At 39.6% G+C, this 12,525-nt stretch overlaps 1 protein-coding gene across 1 annotated transcript in view; it reads right to left on the bottom strand.

The window, feature by feature from the left end:
* The window catches only part of LOC122556531 (protein KIBRA-like), a 143,776-nt gene that overhangs the window by 37,791 nt on the left and 93,460 nt on the right, over positions 1 to 12,525 (bottom strand). Inside the window, exons 12-14 of the mRNA XM_043703296.1 lie at positions 9,703 to 9,823; positions 9,366 to 9,443; positions 8,899 to 8,985 (exon numbers count right to left, since the gene is read on the bottom strand). Coding sequence (XP_043559231.1) covers positions 8,899 to 8,985; positions 9,366 to 9,443; positions 9,703 to 9,823 — 286 coding nt within the window. The remainder of the gene's footprint in view (positions 1 to 8,898; positions 8,986 to 9,365; positions 9,444 to 9,702; positions 9,824 to 12,525) is intronic.

Genomic DNA, 12,525 nt, shown 5'->3' with positions numbered 1-12,525 from the left:
CGCAAATGTTATTTTTGAGCAGATTTGAATACAAGAGGAGGAGAGGTTTGCTTCAGTTAATCAGGGCATTGAGACTATATCTAGTGCAGTGTATAGTATGGGTCACCTTATTTAAGGAAGGATGTAATTACATTGAAAGCCATTCAGAGAATGTCCACTGTACTAGTTCCTGGAACTGGTTGGCTTTCAAGAAATTTGGATGGCCTCGGCTTTCGTCTGCAGGAATTTAGAAATGCAAGAGGTGACTTAATTGAAACTAATCAGGTCTTAACAGAAACTGGGAAAAGAATGTTCCCTCTTGGTGGAGAACCTTGGGTGGCACGGTGGCACAGTGGTTAGCACTGCTGCCTCACAGCGCCAGAGATCCGGGTTCAATTCCCGCCTCAGGCGACTGACTGTGTGGAGTTTGCACGTTCTCCCCGTGTCTGCGTGGGTTTCCTCCGTGTGCTCCGGTTTCCTCCCACAGTCCAAAGATGTGCAGGTCAGGTGAATTGGCTATGCTAAATTGCCCGTAGTGATAGGTAATGTAGGGGTATGGGTGGGTCGGTGTGGACTTGTTGGGCCGAAGGGCCTGTTTCCACACTGTAAGTAATCTAATCTAATTTAAAAAACCTCAATCTGCGAGTCCTTTTTGGGGTCGCTCATTTTAAGACGGATGAGAATTTGAGTCGTGAGTCTTTAGATCATCTTTTCCACAAAAGATGGTAGAAGTGGAGTCTTTGAATATTTTTAAAGCTGATTGTATTCCTGATGTTATTCAGATCTGCCTATCCCAACTTGTTGAAATTTGCTTTTGTTTTGACCTTTCTCGTAACAATCCCTGAATCTTATATGCCTGATTGTAGAGAGATTTTTGATACAAAAGGTCGATACATAGGTGGTCATGTGAAGAAATAAGATGTAATTTTATTGCACAGAGTGGCTGTTTTCTCAATGTTCAATTAGATTTTTTGCAATAAAAGACCATTTGGGTGTTGCAGAATGACAACTCCAACTACCTGTCTATGCCCCTCAATTTTATACATATCATGTCCCACTTTGTCTCCTTTGTTCCAAGTAAAACAACCCCAGGCTATCACTTTTTAACGAAAACTTTTAGCCAAGACATCTTGGTAAATCTCCCCTATATCCTCCCCAGTGCTGTTGCATCCCTCTTCTAAAATGGATTCCAGAACTGCACGTAATGCTCTAGTTGTGGCCTAACCAACATTTTATACTAACGGGTCTGGGTGGGTGACTACTTTTCGGAGGGTCGGTGTGGACTTGTTGGGCTGAAGGGCCTGTGTCCATACTGCAGGGAATCTAATCTAAATCTAAACAAATCCAACTTAACCTCCTGCTCTTTTAAACTCTGCCTTGGCTAATAAAGGCAAGTATCCCCATGCTGCCTCTCCATATGCCTATCCAATGTCCGTTTAAATGCCCATAAAGAGGGAGAGTCCACCATTGCTACTGGCAGGGCATTCCATGAACTCACGACTCGCTGAGTAAAGAATCTACCCTTAACATCTGTCCTATACCTACCCCCCCCTCATTTAAAGCTATGCCCCCTTGTAATAGCTGACTCCATACGTGGGAAAAGATTCTCACTGTCGACCCTATCTAAGCCCCTAATCATCTTGTACACCTCTATCAAGTCACCCCTAAACCTTCTTTTCTCCAATGAAAACAACCCCAAGTGCCTCAGCCTTTCCTCATACGATCTTTCTACCATACCAGGCAACATCCTGGTAAACCTCCTCTGCACCCGTTCCAGTGCCTCCACATCCTTCCTATAGTATGGCGACCAAAACTGCACACAATACTCCAGATGCGGCCGCACCAGAGTCTTATACAACTGCAACATGACCTCAGTACTCCGGAACTCAATTCCTCGATCAATAAAAGCCAGATCCAACAGTTAATCATGATTCTTTTTTTGCCATGTGTTCTGCCCATGTGTATCAGCTTTTTTTTTTAATCTGAGTTGATTTCCATTTCTCACTGATCAGTCCTTGATATCCTCTTTTTTTATAATCTCATGTTATCCTCCCTGTTTACCACTCCCATTTCTTGCATCATCCACAAACTTATTGATCAACCTTCCTCTGTTCAAGCCCAAGTCGTTCGTAATAATCACAAGCAAGGTTCCCAACACTAATTCTATTCTTGATCATTGATATCAATGACTTGAATGAGCATTGAGGGGCTTGTTTAGTAAATTTGCAAATGAAACCAAAATTATTGTTGTTGATAATGCACAGTTAAGAAGGTATCTAAGAATACAAAGATTCTGATCAAGTGTGCCAATTTAGCTGAGGAATAGCAGATGGAGTTTAGTTTAGATAAATGAGTTTTGGCAAGGACAACCAGGATAGGATTTGTCCAGTTAATGGTAGGGCCCTGGGGAGTGTTGCCACATGGAGACCTAGGGGTGCAGGTACACATTCCTTGGAAGTGGCATCACTGATATGGTGAAGACAGCATTTAGCATGCTTTCTTTCCTTGGTCAGAATGTAGAGTATAGAAGTTAGGATAATGGTGTGGCTATACAAGACATCAGTGAGACCACTGAGTGCTGTGTACAATCCTGGTCGCCCTGCTACAGGAAGGATGCTGTTAAACTGGAAAAAGTGTAGAAAAGATTTGCAAGGATGTTATCAGGACTAGATGGCTTGACTTATAGGGAGAGGCTGGTTAGGCTGTGCCCAATGTTCTGGAACATTGAAGGCTGAGGGGTGACTTTTATTTTTAGACATTTAAAAAATCATGAGGGGCATAGGTAAGGTGACGAGGCATGCCTTTTACCCAGTGTAGAGGGCATAGATTTAAGAGATGGGAAAGATCTAAAAGGAGCCTAAGAGGCAACTTTTATTAGATGATGGTGCATGTATGGAATAAGGTAGCAGTGGTAGGACTTTGCCGTATTTGAAAGACATTTGGACAAGTACGTGAATAGGAGAGGTTTGAGGGATATGGACCAAATGCAGTTAAATGAAACTAAACTTTGGCATACCCAGTCAGAATGGATAAGTTGGACTGAAGGTTCTCTTTCCATCTTGTATGACTCTATAAGATTCTATGATCCCTGTAGAACCTTACTGGACACGGACCTCCAGTCACAAACTTCCCTTAACTACCCCCCCACCTCCTGTCACTCAGTCACTTCTGGATCCAATTAGTCAAATTTTGCAATTCTATTGGCTCTAACTTCTAACTGTAGTCTCCTGTGCAAGACTATATCAAAGGCATTGTTGAAGTTCAAGTAGACTGTTGAATGCATTGTCCACATCTACAGTTCTGGTCACTTCTTCCAATAAAAGCCAGTCAAGTTGGTCAGATGTAATCTCCCTTCACAAAACGCACTGGTCTTGATTAACCACTGCCTCCAAGTACAGATTAGTTCTGTGTCTCTGAATTGCTTCCTATAGTTTCCCCACCACTGCATTTAAACTGGTCTGTAGATTCCTGGTTTATCCCTTGCTCCCTTCTTGAATAATAGTAACATGTTGGCTGTTCTCCAGTCCTCTGGGACCTCGTCCCTATTTTCTCCCTTGTCTCACTCAACAGCCTGGGATAGCTTTCATCTGGCCTGAGAAGTTTATCTACTTTTAAGCTTGCCAGACCATGCAAAATCTCACTTATGCTAATTTCTTTAAGTATAGCATAGTCTGTCTCCCTGATGTGTGTATACCACATTGTGCACCCCCACCCCTAGTGAACACTAGTCATTTATAATTCTATCAATATCCTCCAGCTCCAAGCACACATTACCACTGTGGCCCTTTAATTGGGCTATATCCTTCTTTCCTTAGTTATCCTTAATATTCACGATATCTTCAGGTTTTTGTCTCTTATCTGCCTTTATTCATTCTTGCTCCTTTTTGCTCTCCAACTCTTACATGTTTTTCTCTTTCATGTTTTGTACTCGTAGGCTTCAGTGGTTTTGAGTTCTATCTTCCATAAACCACCTCCCTTTTGTTTCTCTTTATTGAATCCCAAATATTCCTTAACAAAGCTGCAGAGGATTTGTTGGTCCCAGTTCTTGATCATTATTGGAACACATTAACCCTGTACTCTCCCAAATGCATCCCACTGCTGACAGATTTACCTTATTTAAAAAAAAACTGCTTCCTGTCTCCTCTGCAAATTATACCTGATGTTATTCAGATCTGCCTATCCCAACTTGTTGAAATTTGTTTTGACCTTTCTCGTAACAATCCCTGAATCTTATCCTGCTTTTCCAGAATTCCATACTCAAAGAGACAAGTTATTTTAATGACTACCTTTTTAATCACTTTAGGTATCTAAATTCACCACCCAGCCCCAGGTGCTAAACTTAAAGGGAAAGGGTCCTATGGCAATCTGGTGGTGCCCCTCCGTCTGAACCTGTAGTGCTGGGTTCAAGTCCCACCTGCTCTTGGTATCTTGGCATGTCTAAATGGGGTTTTTCCAATATACCCTGAAGTTTAGACAAGCTAAACTTGTGCAACCTGACCTGAGAAAAGTGCACATTTAAAGACAAAATCTCTTTTGAAATTCAGGATGCTGTATTCCAATAGAATTTGATCATGTTTCTCTGTACACGATTGAAGTGTCACTTCATTATTTTGGAATTCCAAACCCCTTGCAATAAATGTTAACATTCAAGTGCGCTCTGATTTTAAGCAAGCCTTCTGGAAGTGAGTGTGTTTGACTTTAGTGTGATGCTTTGCAAAATGTAATTATGTAAATGTATCTTTGTTTTTCCTTTTTTTGGTGCAATTGTCAAACTAATAAATCAATGACTTAAACTCTGGGAGAATGGACATTGCTGGGCAGACCATCTGCTTTTGAATATCTCATCTATCCTCCTTTTTTGAGCTGTTTCCACTGAAATTTCATTTCCTCCTTGCATGGTCTCCAGCTATCCATGCAGCTGTATAAAGGAAGCGTTTGTTTACTTGCTGAAATAGTTGTGGTCTTCACTGAAGTACAATCAGCAAGTGGTATGCACATGAAGGAACAGTAAGTCAACTGAAGCCCAAATAGAATCTAAAAGGCACATGCAGCTTAGTGTGGGAGAACTAACGTTATGGAAATTGGTTTTCGAAAGTTAAAAAAAACTCATCTAAAGTGCTGTCTCAGAATAAATGTCAACGTAGGGAACCTTTTTTTCCTTTTTTAAAAAGATGGCAAAGTATCAATAAAGGCTTGAGACTGAAAATCAAAACATAAGTTTGAGGGAATATAGATGAGTCCATTTCAATTTGGACTGCTGTGGAGTACTTTTTATGACTGAATATAAATGAATTTTAAACAACAAAGATGGCACAGCTAATTACTATTAACAACTCTGCAATGAGCTTTCATTTCCTATTTGCAGACCGCACTTGTGGGAATTGGACGAGATCATACCCTGGGTATTATCAAATTTAATGATTCTGTCCTATTCCCTGTAATTTAATGAAGATACCTAGTTTGCAACACATGCTCTTATTACAAACTGTTGTAATGTTAGAAAAATATTCTTCCTCCATTCAATCCTGATACTTTTGATGTAATGAGGTTTCAATGGAAGATATTAGTTCGGTTTTGTTTTTAAATTATGGTCTGTTTCCTGACGCTATAAAAGAGTCAAAATAAAATCAAAAATTTGGTTTCAAAAAGAACACTTCATTGCACAGTAGATGTAGCTTTTGTAGTATTGCTGTGCCCAGCATGGTGGTGGAGTAGCAGGGTTCTCCATGCAAGATGTTTAAAACACTCAGCATACCTGGAAATCTCAAGGAAATAATCAGACCTTTTTAGTAAATTGAGTTTTTTGTATGTCACACAGAAATTGCTTCATAGGGCAACAGTGTGCATATTGAAGCCATGCGGCATTTTACTACTGGTCATCAGCACAATGTTGTTCAATGAATGTAGAAGTTTATATATGTGCATAGTGTATGCTTGCCAATGTCTGAAGAGGCCTCCTTGGAGAGAATCAGACTTCCACTTCCTCACTATTGTTCTCACGGTTCTGTAAATGCAACTGGAGCAGTATGATCAATGCATTGCAGTTTCATTCAATTTGGGTGGCACGGTGGCACAGTGGTTAGCACTGCTACCTCACAGCACGAGAGGTCAGGGTTCAATCCCTGCCTCAGGCAACTGCCTGTGTGGAGTTTGCACATTCTCCCCATGTCTGCGTGGGTTTCCTCCGGGTGCTCCGGTTCCTTCCCACAGTCCAAAAATGCGCAGATTAGGTGAATTGGCCATGCTAAATTGCCCGTAGTGTTAGGTGAAGGGGTAAACGTAAGGGAATAGGTCTGGGTGGGTTGGTCCTCGGAGGGTCGGTGTGGACTTGTTGGGCTGAAGGGCCTGTTTCCACACTGTAAGTATTCTAATCTAATCAATGCACCCATGTCCATTTAATTCTCAACTCCTGGGCAGAGGGTTGGAATAAGCAGATGGCATGTGTAAAAGTATCCTGTATGTTTATAATTCACCAAAATATTTCAAAATGCATTCCACCTTTTTAAGATCATAAATATCATGAGTGTTTTGATTTTCAGAATTTATCTTGTGCACAACTATTACTTAGTCCCATAAAACAAGGCACTTGTGTACCAGCATACCTTTTGCCTCTTCCATCCCTGCTGAAACATCCTGTGCATTTATACACAATGATATTTATGTAGGAGTGTGTATAGTTACTTGTGATAAATGATCAGAGCAGTTGCAACAAATTCTCAGGGGAGCATGAGCAGCCTGAGATCATTATACACACTCCTTTTAAAAATGATGAACTCCTTCATAGTGAATATAGGGAATTAGAGGACCTTCATGGCTAGTAATCGCTGGATTTCTCCTGGTGTCTCATCCTAGTGAGAGTAGGAATAAGAGGGTAGGGCAGATTAATGCATGGCTGAGGAGCTGGTCAAAAAAGATTATACGTGAAACGTCGACTTCTCCACTTGATGCTGCTTAGCTTGCTGTGTTCTTCCAGCCTCCTGTCTACTTTGGATTCCAGCATCTGCAGTTTTTGTCTGAGCTGGTGCAGGGACTTTTTTAATCATTTGGGATCTCTTCTGGGGCAATTTTCAAAAAATATTTCTAATTAACCTGTCAGTTTGGTGATGTCATTTTAAATCTCTGAAGAAGGTGGAACTTGAACCAGAGTATCCTCATACTTGGACCTGAAACCATCTCTGTGCCAAAAGAACACCCCTTGAAGCAGAAGTGACCTACTCCTGCTTCTATTTCTTACATTCTCATGTTTTTAACGCTATATCTGCCACTAGTAAGAGTGCAGTTCTTTTCTCGGAGGGTTTTGAATCTTCAGAATTCTTTAATATTTTTAAGGCAAAAGTAGATAGATTCTCAATTAACAAGACGATGAAAGATCACTAAGGATGTGCAAGAGTATAGAGTTAAGATTAAAATCATGATCTTATTGAATGGTCGAGCAGGCTCAAAGGAGCAAGTGGCCTACTTTTGTTCCTTGTTCATACGTTTGTGCTGGGACACCTGCTGGATTTTACACAGCACCCCCACCTGTCCTGACTGAATTGATTTTATGCATCTTTGACTGCACTGTTTTTGTAAAATCACAAAGCTTAATGAAAATGTAAAAACACACTTTTTTTTCAGTTTCTTCAGGCAATGAGGAACAATTTTAAAGTTATAACTAAACTACTTTTCTGTGACAAGTAATTTGTTTGCTCATGTACACAAACTGTTTAATTTTGTTAAGCTTCCATTGAAGCAATAGTTGCGGACTTCATTGTACATTGGAAGCTAAATATTGTTTCAGTACAGATAGTTCTGGAATAATGTGCATTTCGACAGTGCAATTTGGTTATAATGTCGCTGAAGAATTAGTGAACAGTATTTTCGAGAACAGTTACCTTGGTTTGCAATAGCGTGATTCCAGCAGGGATTGGTTTGCGTGTTTTGTTCTGCACATGCATTGATGGCCGCATCAAAATCTCGGCACCGTTCTGCGCATGCGCTGGACTCTGTGCTAAAGTCTGCACTGTTAGCGCTGGTTTTTATGCTGTCCTGCGCATGCGCTGAAGTCTGCGCTGTTCTGCACATATGCAATGTCAGCGCTGGACCTCATGCCGTTCTGCGCATGCGCCGATGTCAGCTGCCAATAGAGAGCTACTGTACAGAAAGCAGCTTTCTCACACTTTTTAAATGTACTGTGTTAAATTTACTTTTGTTTCGTTAATAAGTATGATGTCAACCTTCATTCAGGCTGTGCTATACTTTGTATTAGACTTTTGGGTGATTTTTGAGCAATCATGAGTGATAGTTTTGCTGGTCTGCCCCTAATCCCACTTTTCCCATAAGCCCCATTATTCTACTAAGTGAGGTTTTGCTGGAATGCAACTACAGCATTCTCGGAGAACTACCTGTACACCGATTCAGTCTTTTCATTTGTTGCTGCAAATCTTCTTGGTAACATTATGAAGTTGGATATTTTCCAAACGATCTGTTCAGAGATGCCATTACATACCTGTGGAGCAGATGGAACTTGAATCCAGACCACCTGGTCCAGAGTTAGAGACACTACCACATAATAACCGATTAAAGCCTGATAATTGCTCCACTAACTATTACTGATGCATTTTAAGCAGGCGCACTTTTGACCCATAAATCCAGAAGAGTCCTGACCAATATTTACTTCTGTCAAACTTTAACTGTGTATTTTTTATTTCTATATCTATATAGTAGCTTGACAAACATATCTGTTGGTCTTCAACAATATGCAGTCTAAACGAATGTGAGGATAATGACTTTCCAGAAAGTCATCACAGCTAGTTCCCTTACAGCTGACTTGATCGATTCTTCCATCAGCTTAATTGGATCTTGTAATATTTAATAAGCAATAATAGTAACTTATGGTTTAATGCTGCAGAGCCATATCAAAGATTTTTTTCTACTTACACTGTTCGGTTCTGTGGTAAGGAAAGTGCTGCTAGATTACTCAACTGAATAATAAAAATAGCAAATCTTTTGCTTTTATCATCATACCTGTAAAAAAAAAGGACACTTACTGTTAAAGTAAAAATGAAACTTTGCAGAATAATATCAAATCATCAAAATACTATGTAGATGAATGAGATATTATGAAAAATGAAACAAAACAGCTCAACTCTAGTGGACTGAAAAGTAATGAATTTGGCCAGTTTAGTGAAGGTTGCAAATATTTGCAACTTTTCAATCAATTCTATTTCTGTTGATTTGCCACCTCTTCTTTTCTAACTCCCTAATGTTAACTTTTCAGAATTCTTATGCTCCAAGGGTACTTGACAAGAATATTATTTTCACTTGTAAAAACAGAAGGTTACTGCGTTCAAGCTGCAAACAATTTAAAATCTGTTTGACAATAATAAAAGAACCTCAAATCTTACTTCATTCCAATCTGGAGTCTGGCAGCTCCTGGTGCATCAGTTTCATCATCAGAAAGTACATCTTCTATCTCACATGATCTAGGGTTAGATTATAACATGATAAATACAAATTGCACTGCTTTTTAGTCAAGAAGGTATTTTGTACTTTAAAATATTTGTACTTGAATTCTAAACAATTTAATTGAAGGAAGTTTTGATTACATGATGGAATACAGTAAATGGTCTGGTTCAAAACTAAAGATAAAAGGGTTTTGAAAGCGCATATGCTAAACAAGACTAATGAAAATCTTTCTTCTGTTCTAATGAATAGTGTGTACCTGTAGAATGTATTATATACCTTTTGACCACTTCATATACACCACTGTCACCTGCCACTGACTCATCTGATACAGCTGCAGAAACACCAGTAATTTTGCGGTGGATTGCTGGTCCAAACATCTCTGTTTGAGTGCTGGCATCTGAATAGAAAAGGTGGAGGTATCATTAATCCATACCATTTTGATTTTTCTAGAATTACCGTGATTTGGTTTAATTTCTCAGAATAATTACAATAGCAAAAGAGAAAACTGCAAATATCAGAAATAATAAGGGCGAGAAAACTTTGCAATGACATATCGGCTAGTGAAATAGTTGATGCATTGGTTTTAAATTTCTGAACTTTCGTAGATTCAGTGAACTTTATATTAGATTGGAAGACAGTGAATGTAACTCCTTTACTCAGAAAGAGAGAGACACAGAAAGCACGAAACTACAGGCTAATTAGCTTAACATCTGTCGTAGGGTAACTATTCTTAAAGACAATATATTGGGAGTTTCTTAAAGTTCAAGGTAATCAGGCAAATCAGTTTGGTTTTATGAAAGGGGAATCGTGTTTATCCAAATTATTGAGTTATTTGAGGAAGTAACATATGCTATGCATAAAAGGAGAAACGATGGGAGTATGTTGCTTAAATTTTCGGAAGACATTGACAAGGTGCCACCTCAGACAACAATTACAAAACAAACTCTTGGTTTGGGGACACCATACAAGCATGGAAAGAGGTTTAGGCAACTAATAGGAAAAAGAAAGTATGGAATTTGTTTTGTAGGCAAGATGTAACAAGTGGTGTGCTACACAATTCAGGACTGAAGGGATGGTTACTAAATTTGTTGATGACATAAAATAGGTAGGAAAGTAAATTGTGAAGCGGCATAAGAAGACTACAAGGGATATAGATAGGTTATGTGAGTGGCAAAGATCTGGGAAATGGAGTTTAATGTGGGAAGATGAGAAATTGTCCATTTTTGCAGAAAGAATAAGAAAAGCAGCTTAGTTCAATGGTGGAGACTGCAGAACTCTGAGATAGAAAGAGATCTGATGTCCTCTTCATGAATCACAGGTACAACAAATAATTTTGAAAGCCAATAGCATGTTATTGTTTATGATGAAAGGGGAATGGAATAGAAAAGTAGGGAAATTACGTTTCAGTTTAACAAGACATTAGTGAAACCACAACAGGACATAAACGTAGCAGAAGCAATACATAAATTTTCTAGACTAATATCTGAAATGGTGGTTGGTCTTAAAACGAAAGGATGGACAAGCTAGGCTTGTATCCACTAGTATTTAGATGAATAAGAAATAGGACAATTGAATCACAAGGTTCTGAGGGTCTTAACAGTGTGGATGTGGAAAGGATGAGTCCTCTTATGGGGGAATCCAGAAATTGAGATCAATATTTACAAATAAGGAGTTGTACATTACTACAGAGGACGATTTTTCCATATGGTCTTCAGTCTTTTGAAACCTCTTCCTCAAAGGTATCATTGATTATTTATAGGCAGAGGTAATAAGGGAGTTTGCACATTCTCCCCGTCTCTGCGTGGGGTTTCCTCCGGGTGCTCCAGTTTCCTCCCACAGTCCAAAAAATGTACAGGTCAGGTGAATTGGCCATGCTAAATTGCCCGTAGTGTTAGGTAAGGGGTAGTATGGGTGGTATGGGTGGGTTGCGCTTCGGCGGGTCGGTGTGGACTTGTTGGGCTGAAGGGCCTGTTTCCACACTGTAAATCTAATCTAAAAAAAAGGGGATGTTATTGGGGTTAGGTGGAAATGTCGAGTAGTCAGATTAGTCACAATCTTAATGAATGATGAAGTGAGCTAAAGGGGCTAAGTGACTTATTCATGGTCCTAATTTGTATGGCACACTACATTCATCAACATCGGAGAGAAGTGAAAGGATGATGCTGTATATATACACTCCTGAACACTAAACGCAAAAGTTTACAATCTTGAAGGCTACAATCAAAGTCAAACATTGGAATAGATGCCCCACAAACTAATCAAACAGCAGGCTGACAGTCGTATATACCAAAACCTTACAACCACTGACCCAGATTCTTTCATCATCATCCTGAGTATGTTCTGTCCACCAAGTGGAAAAGCCTGCCAAAGATGGCAACACAAAGGCAGACAGTCAGGGGGGAGTTGCATTGGGAGTCATCAATATTGCCACTGGATCTCAGAGAGCACCGTGGCACTAGGTCAAACTGGGCAATGAAATCTTCTGTTGTTTGCCACCCACCATCCTCCTTCAACTAATGAATCAGCACACATCACTAGGGAGAAACACAGATGGTAACCAAGACACACAGTGACAGAAGCCATCCATCAACATGTACTGGGTGGTACTACTACTAATCTAGCTGGTTGCCCTGACGGAAGAAGATGATTAGAAGATCAACAAGAAACTTAGGAAAAGCAACATACTATACTGACCTAAACAGTACCACAATTAATGGATCTATTCCATGCTATGCAATCCTCCACATCCAGTTCAGAATGTTGGAAAATTAACCAATTGGAGCAGGGAGCTCCAAAAACAAAATCTACAATGAAGAAGAAACTCAGTATATCATTGCAGAAGGCTAAGCTAAAATATTTGTATTTAGTTTTCAATCAGAAGTGCCACGGGGTGAAGTCGAGATTTATCTCGATTTCCTTCTGAGGGCCTCGACATCACAGACACCAATTTTCAATCAGCTGAAATCGCTCGATGTGACTAAAATCAAGAAATAAATCAACAATTGGGTACACAAAATATTATAGATACCGAAAACGTCATGACAGTAGTATTGAAGACTGGAGCTCCAGAATTAACTTTGTCCCGAATAATAATATTCC

The sequence above is a fragment of the Chiloscyllium plagiosum genome, chromosome 14 (assembly GCF_004010195.1).
Source record: "Chiloscyllium plagiosum isolate BGI_BamShark_2017 chromosome 14, ASM401019v2, whole genome shotgun sequence".
NCBI lineage: Eukaryota > Metazoa > Chordata > Chondrichthyes > Orectolobiformes > Hemiscylliidae > Chiloscyllium > Chiloscyllium plagiosum.
The sequence above is the reverse complement of the archived record's forward strand: the minus strand, read 5'-3'. Positions and strand labels throughout refer to the sequence as shown.